This window comes from Acomys russatus, chromosome 13, assembly GCF_903995435.1.
Source record: "Acomys russatus chromosome 13, mAcoRus1.1, whole genome shotgun sequence".
Classification (NCBI taxonomy): Eukaryota; Metazoa; Chordata; class Mammalia; order Rodentia; family Muridae; genus Acomys; species Acomys russatus.
Window position 1 is genome coordinate 1,362,964 of NC_067149.1, and position 16,635 is coordinate 1,379,598.

General features: G+C 48.1%; 1 protein-coding gene across 1 annotated transcript in view; it reads left to right on the plus strand.

Annotated features, from left to right (window-relative positions):
• The first annotated feature begins 14,661 nt into the window (after positions 1-14,661).
• St3gal5 (ST3 beta-galactoside alpha-2,3-sialyltransferase 5) overlaps positions 14,662-16,635 on the plus strand; it is a 39,277-nt gene continuing 37,303 nt past the window's right edge. Inside the window, exon 1 of the mRNA XM_051154719.1 lies at positions 14,662-14,827. Within this exon, the coding sequence (XP_051010676.1) occupies positions 14,749-14,827 (79 nt within the window). The 5' untranslated portion in view covers positions 14,662-14,748. The remainder of the gene's footprint in view (positions 14,828-16,635) is intronic.

The following is a 16,635-nucleotide window of genomic DNA, read 5'->3' on the forward strand; positions in this document are numbered from 1 at the left end:
GACTTGTTCATTAGGAGATGAGTGGTGCTGAGGGAGCAGGGAATGATGGGAATTTGATGGAGAATCCCAATAGCTGGAAACTGTTGTCACTCTTTGACTTGGAGGGGCAAGGATGTGCCCTGGCTAGCTGTAAGAGAGGGTCTGCCTTTGTTAGCGGTGAGGGGGGCCAGTGGTCATAAGTACCCCAACCTGTAACTACTGCCCTGTGCCAAAGGGCAAGGCAGCTGCTTGAGGCCACGTATTGGCCTCAGCTTCCCAGATGTGGGATGGGGCAGAAGAGGCCAATGGGGATTCTCTCACACAGGCTGACAGTTTTATTTAAATAGCCAGTTATATGTTTATTTTCCTGTATAATAAAAAGGATGTGTATAGCCTAGTAAAGTATAAGTTCACAACTGTTACCTGATGAGGACAACACTAAAGCAGATTAAAAAATGTACTTGAGCTGGGCATGGTGACGCTCGCCTGTAATCCCAGCACTCACTCGGGAGGCAGAGGCAGGCGGATCGCTGTGAGTTCAAGGCCAGCCTGGTCTACAGAGCTAATCCAGGACAGCCAGGGCTCTGTTACACAGAGAAACCCTGTCTTGAAAAAAAAAAATTGTTTGTGGGTGTGTGTGTGTGTTCATGCATGTGCACAAGCTCATCTCAGTGTGTGCATGAGTGTGTATGTATCTGAGAGAGAGTGTGTGTGTATGTGTTCATGCATGTGCACACGCTCACCTCAGTGTGCGCATGAGTGTGTATATACCTGAGAGATTGTGTGTGTGTGTTCATGCATGTGCACTGTGTGCATGAGTGTGTCGTGTGTGGAGGTCAGAGGACAACTTGCAGGGGAGAGTCTGTCCTCTCCTTCTACCCCGTGGGTCTCAGCCTTGGTGCCAATCACCCTTACCTGATGAAGCAGATATTTAAATGAAAATATGCTGGGCAATTTGAAGAAAACTATTAAGGAAGGGAAGAAGTGACAAGCTTGAGGATAGGGTGAAGGTGACAGACAGACTTTGTGAGTCTAAAGTTTGGGAAGCCCTAGGCTGTAATTCTGCCATGTTGCTGTGCTGACTATGTGACAAACGCCAAGAGCTTTTTTTTTTTCTTTCAATATGCTCAGACCAGCTGATGTCAGGTCATAGAGTGAGGTCATCATGGATTTCCAGGCGCCCCGATGCTTATGCTTTTTAGATTATTCTCACCGCTGAAGGCCAAAAGCAGCACAGTCCACTGTTGCACTTTTCTTTCTGTTGCTGTGGTAAATTCCCTGACCTTCCCCCCACCCCTGCCCCGCAAAAAAAAAAAAAAAAAAAAAGCACCGCTGGGAAGATAGGGTTTATTTTAGCTCACAGTTCCAGGTCAGAGGCCATCGTGGTGAAGTCAAGATGACAGGAGCATGAACATCCGGTCACATCTACAGTCAGGAGCAGAGACAGAGCAGATGCACGCATGCGTGCTACTCAGAGAGCGGCAGGAGCTGCCTTGGAATACTGCTGCCCACGGTCCCGGAGGTCTTCCCCACGTCTGTTAACCCAATTAAGCAGAATCCTCGCAGGCCAGCCTCATCTAGACAATCCCTCATGGAGAGGTACTTGTCCCAGTACCTCTGCCCGTGTGATTCAGATCGCGCTGAGCTGGCAAAGCTACCCATCACAGCCACCGAAGATGGGAGCAAGCGCATTCACAGGAGCATTATGTGTGATCACCTCAAAACACCCCCAAAGCCTACCAATGGGATTTTATTTTTTTAAATATATTTTATTGATTTATTCATAACCAATGGGTTTTTAAAAGAAGATCATGATACTGGGCGGCCATGGAGGTGAATAAATGGAGTGTGGGTCAGCAGTAGAGGGCTTACCTAGAATGTGCAACGGCCTGAGTTCAGTTGCCAGCAATGAAAAAAAAAATATAAATATGATAAACACACTTAAATATAAAACATGATAAATAAATACAAAAATAAACAGATAAACGCTTCATTCAGCATCCTAGATAAGTGCATAAACACAATCATCTCTTATAAGAGAGTCCAGACACAAGGTGGTCTACTGTAGGACTTCCTTTGTACGAAGTCCGGCAGTAGAATGAGCTAACCTATGGGGTGACAGAAGAGTTGCTGTCAAGGTAAGAGAACAGTGAGGTGATTACCAGACTGTTTTCAGAAAAGCTGCTTTGTTTGGTCTTGACTTGACCAGTGGTCACGTGATGTGTTCCCCGAGAACACCTCACAAGTTTTGAGCACTATTGTTTTTGAATATTTTTCTTTTTTATATGGCTGTATGTGGTTGGCATGCGTGCATGTGAGTAGGCATACATGTGCATGCATGCATGCGTGCGTGCGTGTACGAGGATGTGGAGGCCCAACGTTGATGTTGGCCACTTTTCACTTTATTTATCGAGGGAGGCCTCTGGCCAGCTTGCCCCAGGGATCTGTGCCTCTGAATGCTGGAATTTCGGGAGGCTGCCGGGTCTGCCCAGCTTTTGTGTGGGATCTGGGGATGTACACTCAGCCTCGCTCTAGTGCATAAGTGCTTTATCCACTGAGTCATTTGCCGAGTCCTTGTCTCAATCTTTTTTTAACAATATTATATTTCAATTCAAATGTTTGGTTTTTTTTACAGTATGGAACTTTTATATATGTAATTTCTGTATATCAGCACTATGAGAGTAATCCCTTACAAATGGAAGCTATTTTTAAATGAATTATTATTTATTTTATGTGTATGAGTGTTTTCCCTGAATGTGTGCCTGTGCATCAAATCTGTGCAGTGACCACCGAGGCCAGAAGAGGACAAAAAATCCCCCAGGGACTGGAGTAACAGCACCATGTGTGTTCTTGACTTAAACCTTGGACCTCTTGCAGAGCAGCCAACCAGTGTTCTTAACTGCTGAGCTATCTAATTTTACTAGAAGAAATGACAAAACCAAAGAAGTGTCTAACGGAGCTCTGAGGGGTGGGGGTGGTTATGCTTCAAATCTGGCCAAGAAGTATATTGCGATCTCTTTCAGCTCTGCATCCAATTGTTCAGAGATTTTCCCATCAGGCCTGATATTGCCCACTAGGGATTGGTGCTGGCTGATGCCATGAGACAGGAAAGCATTCTCCAGTGTTAGATCTCACAGGGCTCCCGCTCATCAGGACACCCCTTACAGTCACAGAGATGACAGCTGCCTGTACTACAGTAACCACAGAGAAAACACTGCCTTTGCTTTAACACCTCAGGTAGATGCACACCACAGCTTTAGAGTTGGTGAGCGCTGCAGCAGCAAAATCAAAAGTAGCAACCTCACAACACTGAGCTGTGGAGGAATGTTAGCTTAGAACATGGCTGCTCTGGCAAGAGATCACATCCAAAGACCTTCTAGGTCTGTGTGATCCCGCTGGAATACAAACACCCCTTTAATTCAGGAGACAGAGGCAAACAGATCTGAGTTCAAGGGCAGCTTGGTATAGAGCAAGTATCAGGTAAAGAGAAGCTCAGGTTCAGGCATGGTGGCACACGCCTTTATTCCCAAACGAAGGTAAATTTAGTTTGTAGAAGGAATCACCCATGTTTGAAAGTGATGTCTAATTGAGTGGCAGAAAAGGTGACGAATCAGAGAAGCTTTGACAGAACAGAATACACCCAACTCTCACAAGAAGAGATAGGAAAGGGAAGCTTTAAGAGGCAGTTCTACAGAGAGAAGAGACAAATATCTTTCTAGGACAGTAATACAGAGATGGGTGGCAGCCTGGTGTGGTGGCGCACGCCTTTAATCCCAGCACTTGGGAGACAGATGCAGGTGGATCTCTGTGAGTTCGAGGCCAGCCTGGTCTACAAAAGCAAGTCCAGGACAGCCAGGCCTGTACACAGAAGCCCTGTCTCGAAAAACCAGAGAGAGGCATGGGGGGCTGCAGAGAGAGAACTCAGGTGAAGACAGAATGAGCCAGAAGATGAGAAGAAGCCAGAAGATCAGAGCAGACTGCTGAGTTAGTTTGAGGCCAAGCAGAGCAATTCTGGGCCTAGAGAGAAGCCAGATTGAATAAGTCAGATGGGAGAAGAGCTTGAGCCAGAACAGCTGAGCTGAACCAGCCACTCAGAGCTCAGAAAGAACAAGTAAGGATGAGCTTATTAAGCAGTAAGTCTCAGAGGCTGAAAACATTCTAGGCCTAGGTTAGATTGTATGGAGGCTAGAAGCTTCCAGGACAAGGCCTAGGTTAGCAGAAGGAGGCAGTTAGCCTTTGAGACAACAACTGAGCCAGAAGAAGAAAAGATACTTTTACACGGAGCCAACTGAAGTTTCATGGTACCTGCAACTTGATTCATGGCCCTTGCTTGGATAGCAGGTCCCACATGGGATGCAGGCAAGATGTGGATGCCGTGGCAGATCCCGTTCTAGACTGTCTCCAAGAAGATCTGTGCATCCAGGAAGTCACATGTCTCAGCCGGGCGTGGCGATGCACGCCTTTAATCCCAGCACTCAGGAGGCAGAGGCAGGTGGATCTCTGTAAGTTCGAGGACAACCTGGTCTACAAATCGAGTCCAGGACAGCCAGGACTACAAGTAAAACCTGACTTTAAAAAAACAAAACAAAAAACAAAAACAAAGCAAAGCAAAGCAAACAACAATAACAAAAGAAACCACATGTCTCTATGACTAAAGGCTTTGGTTGCTTTTTTCATTTCCAACTCCTTTCTTCCATGCTCTCATCCTCCATTCTTGATAGAGCATCTTCCATCCACTTAGGTCTCACAGCTGCCCAGATGATGGACATCAATGAAGTTCTTATTGCTGAATTCAGTTTGCAAAACCTGGCCTCCAAAAATTCCCCAAAGATAAGTCATATGCTAACCACATCTGCTGGAGATAAGCAAAATTTTACCACACTATGATGTAAATGTTCACTAGGATTGACCAAAGAACGCACCTCTATCGGGCAGCTTGAGGGGACAACATATGGACACAGCTACCCTTAGGCCTTTGTCATTAAGTCTCTTGTGCTCTTATCAAGGAAAGAATACTGCTGCCACGTGCGTAAGATGAGCCTAGGTAACGACTGTTTGAAAACAACAACACTGGTGTATTTAGGAACTAAGTCTTCCTTCCCCGCCCCTCACTGGCTACAGCACTTGGGAGAGTGGGCCCTACACCTCACCAGGGCAGCACAGTAGAACCGGTTCTGGAGGTGAAGGCTCAGGAGGTTTGGCCCTGAGGGTGTGAACCCCACCCCACCCACTCAGCGTTTTGGATGTGAGAGAGAGATACCCCCTTTCCCTGCAGGCAGGAGAGCTAGCCGAGTTCGCTCGCCTTGGCAGGGAGGTAAGAGATTGCCCTGGTGGCACAGATGAAGGAAAGCTGGCGGGATCCAGGGCCTTGAGTTAGCCCACCCCAATATCTATCCTGTCTGTGAACTGCTGCTGTGTGTGAAAGTGCTGGCCAGCAATGGATAACTGAGAGGAGGCTGTGAGGATCCAGTATTGACAGTGTAACAGAAGCCAGAGGCCGCAGACCAGACCAGTGACTTCACTGCCATGGACACCGGCAAAGAAGCTGAACAAAAGGGTATGTACTGTGTGACACACTGCAGCTTCCACAGCAAGGTGTTTCTTGTTTTTTGTTTTGTTTTGTTTTGTTTTGTTTTTTAGTGTTATTTTTTTCTCTTGTTTTTTTGTTTTTAATTATTTTTTGTTGTTTGTTTTCTTCTGTGTGGGGGGGGGGAGGTTGCAAGGGCAGAAGGCACATATGGAGGGACAGAGAGATGAGTGTGATTGGGGTACGTGATATGGAACTCACAAAGAATCCATAAAAAGTTTAAATAAGTAAATTAAAAAGAATTCTGGCAATATCTTTGCTGTGTAAAGCTGCCACCTGGAGGTGGGGCCTGAAGGAGATGTAAAGATGTCAGCGTGTGTAGAAGGCAGAAGCCTCGGGCGTTTGTATGTGCGTTAGTAAGATCTCCTGGTCGAGGTCTGCGGGATGGCTTCACACTGGGAAGGATGCTAACCTAAGCAGTGCGAGAGATGCCCCTCAGCTCCGAGGCTCAGCGCAGCCCTCAGTGCCACCGGGGCTCCCTGTTAATGGCTCCTGCTTGCCTGTGCTGTTGGCTGGCGTGAGCATGTCTTTCCTTAGCCCATTTGGTCCTTCAGGACTGTGACTCAGGTAAGCTGTGACAGCTGACCTCATGGTTTCAAATCTGTGTGGAGGCATGCATGTTGTTTGTGTGTGGAGGGTGTGGGCATGTATGCTTATACCTGTGGAAACCAGATGTCAGCCGCGTCTATTCTTACGAAGCCACCCACTTTTTCTTTTTAATGTATTCTCTCATCTAACTGGTGAACTGGGACTCACCAGTTAGGTTTGGCTGGCTGGAAAGTGAGCCGGCACTGGAATTCCAAGCATCCAGCACCAGGCCTGGCCTTTGCCCGTGGGGCTTGCATGGCAGCACCTGGGCAAACGAGCCAGCTGCGGGTCCTGGGCCCTCCAACTTCTTAAACAGGCGAACACCAGCAGTCTCTTTCATTGCCCTAAGTACCCCTAAAATATGGGGTTGAGAAGGCTGTACCTCAAAAGAGTCATAAAAATAGACTGACCCGAGTTAGGAGAGGATTTTGCATACTGGTTGGCACATAATAGGCCAAACGAAACCAGACCAGACCTGCCTGAATGTGCCTGGATCTAACCCCTTGGGACCCCCACTTGCCTGAGGATTGGGTGCCTGTGGGAGCATGTCCTCCCTCTGCCCATCGGCAGCTTTTCCTTGGTGTTTTATTGCAAGTTCTTTGTCTTCACTTTTTAAAAATCTGGCTCCCCTTCTTGGGTGACTGCTCACAGAAAACATTCCTAGAAAAACCCCAAGAGATCAACTTCTTTTGTGCTCCCGGGCAGCAGACGTTTGGCTGTGATGGCTGCCACAGAACTCCTGGCGCTGGGAGTCTGAGGCAGACACAGGAAAGTCGGTAGGGATCAAGTGACCTCATAGACCCACCGCTTCAGTAAAGTGGGCCTAGCCCTGGATGCCGGGGTGAGGTGGGGTCAGAGGGACTCTTTCCTCCTTCGGTAGGGGCTGAGGTACATTGAGTTTCCTTTTTCTCCTCTGCCTTACAGAGTGGTCCTACCAGCATCTCCGAGAGAAGGTGGCAGGCTCAGCGGAAGCCAGGCTTCTGCCCTGGTTGTGGGAAGAGCGCCATTTGGCAGACAAAAGGAAGCAGGCCATCTGGAGAAGCCTGAGACCTCAGCGAATTGTCCCAGCGGCTCTCCAAGCTTTTATTTATTGTAAACAATAACATAACAGCATTAAATAGAATTGTTTAAAGGAATCAAAGACTGAGCCCTGACACTCATAAGTGTTTAATTTTTTTCTCTCTCGTCTCTTCTGGGTTTTAGCTACAAAGTTAGCGGCATGCCATCTCTGTCTGTCTGTCTGTCTGTCTTTTCTTTTCTCTTATTGTTTGAGACAGAGTGACCATATAGACCAGGCTGGCTTCAAACTGATAGAAGCCTGGCTGCCTCTGCCTCCCCAGTGCTGGGATTAAAGGCCTGCGCCACCACACCCAGTGTATCCTCTTTATTTATTTATCTGCTTTTTGGCAAGGCACTGTGTGTCTCAGGCTGGCTTAAACGCAGTATGTAGGAAAAAAAATGACCTTCAACTAATCTTCATGCCCATACCTGCTGGAGGCTGGGTGATAGGTAGGTACCACAATGCCTAGTCCATGCGATGCCGGGGACTGAATTCATGGCTTCATACATCGTAGACAACCACTCTGGCAACTGGGCTATATGCCCAGCTCCCCCCTCCTTTTTTTAAAAAATCACTTAATATGCTCTTTAAGTCTTCTTCTAATATTAGTATACAGCTTTCACATTGGTCTCCTCCATTGTTGTGGTTTGGTGTGTGTGTATCTTTATTTTTTCTTTCAACTGCAAATCTCCCAGCCAGTTTGATTCAGGCATAATTAATGGTCCCTTATCCCTGGAGCATCGTTCATGGCTGGGATCTTTGAGGTTGGGCCCTGGCAAAGCTGTGAGTGAAATGGAGTTTGTTTTCTGGGTCTGTCTGCATCACAGGGCTGATCTTTCTTCTCTGCTGACAGTGCGACCTGGGAGCCCCCTTGTCCTACCCTGGTCCTGAGCTGCCCTCGGGAGCTGTGCCCACCGTCTGGGGCTTTTGAAGAAGTGATGCGCTATACGTTTGGTTTGCTCCTCTGAGTAAAAGCAATGCATGTTTATTTTTAAAAAAAACAAAACAAAACAAAACAAAAAACCAGAAAAGCAGAAGAAAATAAAAAGACATTATATGCTGGTTATGGTGGTGCAGACCCTATAATCCCAGCACCCAGGGAGCTTGAGGCAGAAGCATTGCCAGGACTTTGAGGAACCTTCTTTCCCATCTTCCCCACCCCGTGGGCTACACAGTGAGCTTCAGGCCAGCTGGGGTTACATCCAGGGACAGTGTTGCCATCAGGCTTACTGGCCACTGTTTTTGACCCTGTTTCTCTTCCAGGTCCCTTTCCTCCCACGTTCTGTCATGCACCTCCCTGGTTCCTTCCAGAGCTGACAACGTGTGCCCCATGAATGATGGCAGAGTGAAAAAAATTCTAGAAGGAGCTGAAGTCCTGGGCACTTGCTTAGTCGAAAACAAATACACCCAGAGCATCACTTGAGGGGCTCGAGCACGGCTAGCTGACTCCACAAGGAACCCAGAGCCCCATCTAACTGGAATGCAGGAGGCAGGGACAGTTCCAGGACTGTTTAATCTAGTTAGTGAGAAATGTCAAAAAGGAAATGCTTTTTTTCTGATCTTTGCACGCTGTGTTCCACAGTGTTACTTTCTTCTTCGGGTCTACTTTTCAAATAGTCTGGATGGTTATCTTTTCCACTTCCTCCGAGGCTACTCCCTGCCAGCAGGAAATGGAAGCATCTCGGGAGATTTCCTTTCTGTCATTCTGGTTCCTGTGGCCAGTGATAGGACTCCTTTCTATTTCTAGAAATTATGGAGGCTGAAAAAAAAAAAACAAAACAAAACAACAACAACAAAACCCTTCTAAATATAGACTTTACCTCATGTTTGTTGCCCGACTAGAAATTAAAACTGGCCTGGAGGTGGTGGTACATGCCTTTAATCTCAGCACTTGGGAGGTAGGTGCAGGCGAATCTCTGAGTTCTGGGCTGGCCTGGTTTGCTGAACATGTTCCATGACAGCCAGGGCTACACAGAGAAACCCTGTCTCAAAAAACAAACACCTCCAAACAAACTGTAGGGACCAAACCAATGCCATTTTGTGTTCCAGGCCTGAGAACCTGAACCCGCCCCGCCCCAACCCTTGTAGCCCGAAGTTCCTCATGAGTGTCAAACATACAGCTGGCAACTGTCCCAGGAGCCTGTACATGGGACCAACCAGTCAGCTACAGGTCACAGTGACCAGAACAAATGAAAAATTCTCCCCTGCCCTCTGGCCCTGGTCCCCCAGCCAATCAGCTTAAAGGGCAACTTTCCTGTACCCCTCTAACTTACCATGTAACAGCAAGGGCTTAGAGCCCCACCCCCCCCCACCCCCCCGCACACACACACCTGCAGTTTTTTCCTTTAAAAACCCTGTTCCCCTAGCACCAGGGTCTGCCATCTTTGCTGCTCACGTGGGGCCTGATGGTCCAAGTTCTGGGCTTGACTAATTAAACAAGACCCTGTGTAATTTGCACCCGGCTATTCCTGGTGGTCTTTGGGGGTTTCACAACTTGGGCATTACAAAACAAACAAACAAAGAAAAAGAAATTAAAACTGAAGATATTTAAAAATATTTATTACATCAGGTGTGGTGGAATGCAACTTTAAGCGTAGCCCTCAAGAGGCAGAGACACGCAGAGCTCTGTGAGTTTAAGGTTACGCTGGTTTACATGGAAGTTCCAGGCTTGCCAGGGTGAAACTATGTTCAAAAACAAATCTAAAAGGCCGGGTGGTGGCGGCGCACGCCTTTAATCCCAGCACTTGGGAGGCAGAGGTAGGCAGATCGATGTGAGTTCGAGGCCAGCCTGGTCTACAAAGTGAGTCCAGAGCAGCCAAGACTACGCAGAGAAACCCAGTCTTGAAAAAACAAAACAAAATAAAATAAAAACAAATCTAAAACTATGCATTGCACTTGCATTTAATCCCAGCACTCAGGCAGGCAGAGGCGGCAGATCACTGTGAGTTCAAGGCCAGCTTGTACAAAACTAGTACAAGACAGACAAGGCTACACAGAGAAACCCTGTCTCAAAAAACCAAACAACAAACAAAAAAACTAAAACAACAAAACTTTCTCTCCAAACCCAAAATAACATGCATTATTTCATTAAAAGTAATAAATGCAGACCTGGGGTACTGTTCAGTGGCAGAGTGCTTGTCAAATCAGCGCAGGGCCCTGGATCTGACTTCCAGCACGGGATAAATAAATAGAAGTAGATTAAATGGGGGCTGGGGAAGTGGCTCAGTGGGAAAGAGTGCTTGCCAAGTAACTATAAGGATCTGAGTTCAAACCCCCAACTCCCATATAAAAGCTGAGTGTAGTCCCAGTATTGAGATGGAAGAAGGGCTAATTTCAGGAGGTAGAGCCAGCAGGATCTACCCATCATAATGTTCTTCTTGCAGGCTTGTCCAGTGGCTCTTTATGAAGGAAACTGACCTCATACTTATATGTGATAGAGCATTTCAGTACCATTTACAGATTATTATGATAGTCGCTGATATAACATATCTATAAAAAGGCACATATTACAAACTACATGAGATAGTTGCTTTAAAAAAAGATTTATTACGTGTATGGTGCACACTTGTTTGTGCAAGTGTGTGCAGGTCAGATCCCCTGGAGCTATAGTAGTTACTGAGTGGGAGCTGCTAGCTGTCTCATGTGGGTGCCAGGAACTCTGTGAGGTCCTCAGTAAGAACAGTATGTGCCTCTAACCCCAGAGCCATCTCCCAGGTCAGGAGGAAGTTTCTCAAGGGATGCATGGCAAAACAGAATCCAAACCCATGAGCTTATCATACTGTTAAATTCATTGTCTTGCCTTGTGCTTAACCATAAAGAAAGTAATAATTCGCTGAGAAAACACAGGTCTTTGAAGGTCGAAGGCCATGCTATATCACCCAGATACTGTGTTCATTAATATCACTGTTAATCTCAGCAGAAAAAATATCCTAACATGCTAAGAAAAAAAAAAAAAAAAAAAAAAAAAAAAACAAGACATCAGATTTATAGAGATTCACTTTCTCCAAAGTTCTAAATGTCTCTGAAGAGTTTTGCCTTAGAGGCAACACCTGATTAATGGTTTTCCTTAAAGATATAGGATTACTTATCTTACTTTCAAGAAAGTATCTTTCAAATACTCAAGTCAGAGTGCCCACTGTCAGATGTTTTCCTCAGTAGTAAGTGCTGTTCGGCGGAGGTGAGGTGATGGCTCAAGCAGGAAGCGTACTTACGGGGAAAGCAGGAAGACCAGAGTTCAAATCCCCAGCACCCATGTCAAACCCTGGCATGGCTATGTGCACCAGTAAGTGCTGGGTACCTGACAGGAAGATTGCTGGGGTTTGCTGGCCAGCCAGTTTACCTGAAAAACAGAAAACTTCCGATTTAGTGAGACACTGCCTAAAGCAGGTAAAATGAGACTGATAGCAGAATACCCAGTGCTCTACACCACCCTCTGTGAGCACACTCAGGGGCACGGATGTGTGCCACTCAAACACACTACTTCAAGGAATTTTTTTAAATGCCACGTTGTGGGCTAGAGACACAGATCAGCAGTTAAGAGAGCACTGGTTGCTCCAGAGGACCCTATTTGGTTTCCTGCACCCATATACAGTTCCAGGGGATCCAACATCTTCTTTCTGACTTCTTTTGGCTTCTGAACACACACACACACACACACACACACACACACACACACACACACACACACCATTTTAAAAAGTGTTTTGTCTATGAGCATATACAGGGGGAGAAAATCCCCCTCAGGAACAGTCATAGGGGAGGGGAATAAGGGGAAAATGGGAGGGAGGGAAGAATGGGAGGATACAAGGGATGGGATAAACATTGAGATGTAATAAGAATAAATTAATAAAAAAAATTTTAAGAAAGTGTTTTGTGAAGATACAACTGATTCAGTTTACAATTCAACTACTGAAACATTTTCTCATAAACAACCACATTCCATCACTTTGAAGCAACTGAGTTATATGTAGTCTTCATTCTGCTATGTAAAATAAGATTTTATTTTGTGTATATGAGTGTTTGTCTGTATGTCTGCATGCAGTGTCTAAGGAAGCCAGAAGAGGGTGCTGGATCACCTGGGGCAGGAGTTACAGAGCCATGTCACAGCCCCCTCAAGTATCTCGATAACTTCCCTCCATGATTTGTTTTGTTGTAGCAGGTCTCACGCTGTTCATTGGCTGGCCTTGACCTGACTATGTGGCTGAAGATGGACCTTGAACTTCTGATGCTCTTGCCTCCACTACAGGATGCTGGGATTCCAGTGTTGTTTTGATTAACGATGGCAGTTTCGTTCATCTTTTGTATCATGAGACTATTACATGATAGTTTGACTCTAAGGAGTCTCTGAAAGGGTCCCAGAGACACTCAGGAGGCCATAGACAACCCCCTGCCGTGTGTGTGTGTGTGTGTGTGTGTGTGTGTGTGTGTGTGTGTGTGTGTAACAGAACCCACTCACAGAACCAAAAGTGAGACAAACTTACCTAAATAGGATATTTGCTGCACACAAGGGGAAGGTGAGAGGATGGCAGAATACCCACAGTTCCTCTTATCAGAGTAACGGAAGTAGTAAGCATGTAGAAAGCATGCACTTAGGGAGCTGGAGCTGCTGTCTTTAATTTATTAGACAACCTGCTGTATGCCATTCAAAGTCTGGAAGTGTCTCTGAGGCCAACCAGTAAACCTCTGCGGTCTGGTGGCTGACTCTAGCGCATTTCGGGGGGACTCAAATGTGACCGAGCTCATGAATGTTCCAACAGATGGTCCTGTGAGGCTAAGACAAGAGGCAGGGTTCACATCTTGTTCTTTGTCACCCCAAACATGCACTTACCCTTCCAAGTCAGGGTACTTCCAGCTCCCAGGGGAGTCATTATTGTTAAGAGGTGGGGCTCCATACAGGAGATGTGGGAGAGAAGGGCGGATGGGGGTGGGGGGAGCAAGGCGATGTCAGGGGCCGCTGATCACATGGGCAGGAGGGGGAGGGGCTCCACCCTCTCTCTGCAGCTGTCGGCCACTCCAGGCAGCTGCTCTGTCTGACCAGCCTTGGGCAACCCATTGGCTTTAGATTGCCACATGTCAAGTTTTCTTCCATTTTTTTTTTTTTTCCTTCTAGAATATTCCCAGTGCCCTCGCTTCAAAAAACATCCAGATTTACTTTTTTGGATAGCCAAGAATGTAGAATCCACCCACTCTAATTTTTCCTATGTTTTGACTCTTGGCACTGACTACCCAGATAGCATCCGTCTCCACCGCAGTCACCCCGGCCTACTCCGCCTTGGGGAAGGAACAGAGACGTGCCCAAACCAGCTGCTCTGAGAGAGCTGTTAAAAAAGGAAAAGTGATAGGGGCTCTTAGCTTGGGAGGTGGGGGGATGGGGGGCGTTGTCTAGGGTCTTCCTCTTCAAAATGAGACACCATGCTTGATGGAGCTGGGAGAAAGGAGTTCTAAGAGCTAGCCCAATCCCTCTTCTTGTTTGTGGGTCCTGACAAGCTGTTGTAAAATCCTGGCCTAGCGTCCAAAATTTGAGATTTATTAAATGTGTTTTTCAAAAATTGTATGGGATTTCCCTTCCAGAATAAGGTGTGGGGCCGCGAGGGGGGTCAGTAGTTTTCAGATAAATGGATATGAGCGCTCCAAGGCCAGGTTCTGATCCTGCTTCTGCCACTAAATGCCACCAAATTATTTAAAAGCTGCTCATCCCCCACCCAGACCTGTTCCCGCTCTGTTAAAACAAATTGGAAGGCTTGAGTAACCAGCACTATGACCTCCAGCTAGCCCAGTGGTTCTCAACTTTCTTAATGTTGGGGCCCTTTAATACAGTTCCTCATGTTGTGGTGACTCCAACCCATAAAACTATTTTTTTTTTTTATCGTTACTTCTTAACTGTAATTTTGTAATGTAAACATTTATGTATCTTCCAATGTTCTTAGGCGACTCTGGTGAAAATGTCGTTTCACCCCCGGGTTGAGAACCGTTGATCTAGGCTGTTGTTGGGCCTCGTGGGACTCAGGAACTCAGAACCAGTTAACTGTCTGAAGACCAGTGGGCCGCAGAAGGCGAATATGGCACGTGACTACGTCAAGCCCCTTCATTCCCTGGCTGTGCGACTCCTAATTGGATGCTCTGTCAAAAGCGCACAACCGTTCCAGAGCCACCTTTGCTTCCCGGGGCGTCTTCTACCATCGACTTACGCACGCGCAAGCCCGGAGAGAGTGGGAGAGAGCCCCAGGCGCGGGGCACCCTTGTCCCAGGCCGCCTGACGCCCGATCCCCCGTCCGGGCTGGAGGTGCCCCGCGCCCCCTCCCGCAACCAGACGGAGGGGGCGGCGGGCTTGAAGGCAGAGCCTCCGTGTGGCCCCGCGCGCTCTGATTGGCCTCCCGCGTCCTCGTGATGCGCGACCCCGCCTCCGCCCACCCTTCCTCCGCAGCCGCGCAGGGGAGCTGACCGTCCGAGGGCTGAATGGGCGCGATCGCGGCGCCGGGGGAGGGCTTGGGCTCGGGGCCCCGGGCTGGCGGCTAGCCAGCGCTTCCTCCCTAGCATGCGCACGGAGGCGGCGGGCGGCGCGGAGCGTTGGCCCCAGAAGCCGCGAAGCCAAGCAGCGGCACCTGCCTGCCGAGGTACGTGGCGCAGCCCCCAGTCGGCATAGCGGACACCGGGGAACCCAGGCACTGGCCTTTGCCCACTCACAACTCGGGCCCAGCGGCTCTTCCCCAGCCGTGCGACGCTGGACGCGCTTGCGAGGGGACGCAGGCGGAGGGTCGCGGCCCCGGGGCCGCTTAGATCTGCGCCCGGGCAGCCGGCGCAGGTGTGGGCGCGCGCTGCGGGTAAGGAGGACCCGCCCCGCGTGGCAGGTCCAGCCCGGGTAGCCCTCTTTCTATGCCGCTCGATTCTGGGATTTTAATTCATTGCTGGAACCTTCTGGGCCGGCAGAGCCGAATTGACTCCGTATATTCCGTGACTGTCTTGGGGAACCTTCTGCAGGGTCACTAGTGGCTCACGGTTCCTCCCTGTGCGTCAGTGTGGGTAGGCGTGCTGTGTGAAAATGGGTAGATTCCTGCCGGAGGAAATTCGATGGTGACCTTCCCCGCCCCCTCTCTGCGGCCAGCCTTGCGATGGAGACACGTTGGGGTGGCCGGTTTTGGTTCCTTAGAAATGTTAAGCTGTGGACTGGCGAGAAGGTGCGTTTTTTAATGCGCTGTTTTGTTTGTTTTTCTTTCTGTATTGTGGGGGACGGGGTTAGAGAACATTTGGTAGGACCCTGGTCAACTAGGGGAGCTCCTGTCCCTAACCCACACCAGCTGGATGACCTTGGCCCTCCTGTGGTCTGTACTGGAAAGCTTAACCTGCTGATGGCTGAGGTCTCTTCCAGGCCAGTGGGTGTATGGTTGTAACTATATAAAATAAAATTCTATCATTAATGAGAACTCTGCAGAATCACTAGCCGACTTGAAAATGAAATTTTTATTCCTCTCCGTCTTAATTCAACCTTAACCAAATTAAGTGTCATTTACTTAAAAGGAGGAAAAAGCGGTGTTTTGTGTTGTGCTTTTTCTGGGACTGATGGCTTGCAGGACCCTTCAGATAAGGACTGTGCTGGCTTTTAGCCTCACAAAGGAAGGAGAGTCAGGCTCATCTCTGCCCTCTGGTGTCTAGCCAATCCTTCCTTGGTTTATAATGGTAAATCCTCTTGTACCTGCAGGCAGACACATATGCAGGAGCCATCTATGTCTGCTGAGTGAAAGGACCAGAAAGGACAGGTTTTGGCTTCATTTGTGTAATCCCACATCCTGACATCTCAGAGCAGTGTCTAGCCTTTCTGGTTGCAGAGTTGGGAGTCACCAGATGTCCTAGTGTGTGGATGAGAGGATTAACATGAACTGTCATCAGGACTGCTGAGCTCCTTGACAGCTTGTCTGCTGTGTGGGTGATGCTGTCTCTGTAAGTTGGTAGAGACTGCTGGGGCTGATGGTTTTCCTTGAGACTTGAAAAGAAATGGAGGGAGATGATGGGTGGGGGTGGGGGTGGGGGATGATGGGTGGGGGTGGGGGATGGCAGCTGTTTTTTGTTGATTGGTTGGTCTGGCTTGGGTTTTGACCTGGGGTATCATGTAGCGCAGGCTGGCCCTGAATTTGCTGTGCAGGCGATGCTGGCTTTGAACACTTTCTGTACTGGCCTCCCCCTCCCAAGTGTTGGGATTACAGGCCTGTGCCAACATGCCTGGCCTAAACAGAGTAAGATGAGAAGACCTGATGAAGCTTCTGGAAGACAGTGACGGGGGCAGGCAGGAAGTTTGAAAAGCACACATTTATGATGATTCTGAAATTTCATTCAGTTTGACGTACATTGCTAATTGCCCCATGTCATCAAAATAGGTTAAGTGGCAACGGGTTAGGGAAATACTCAAGACGAAACACCTGTCCTTGGT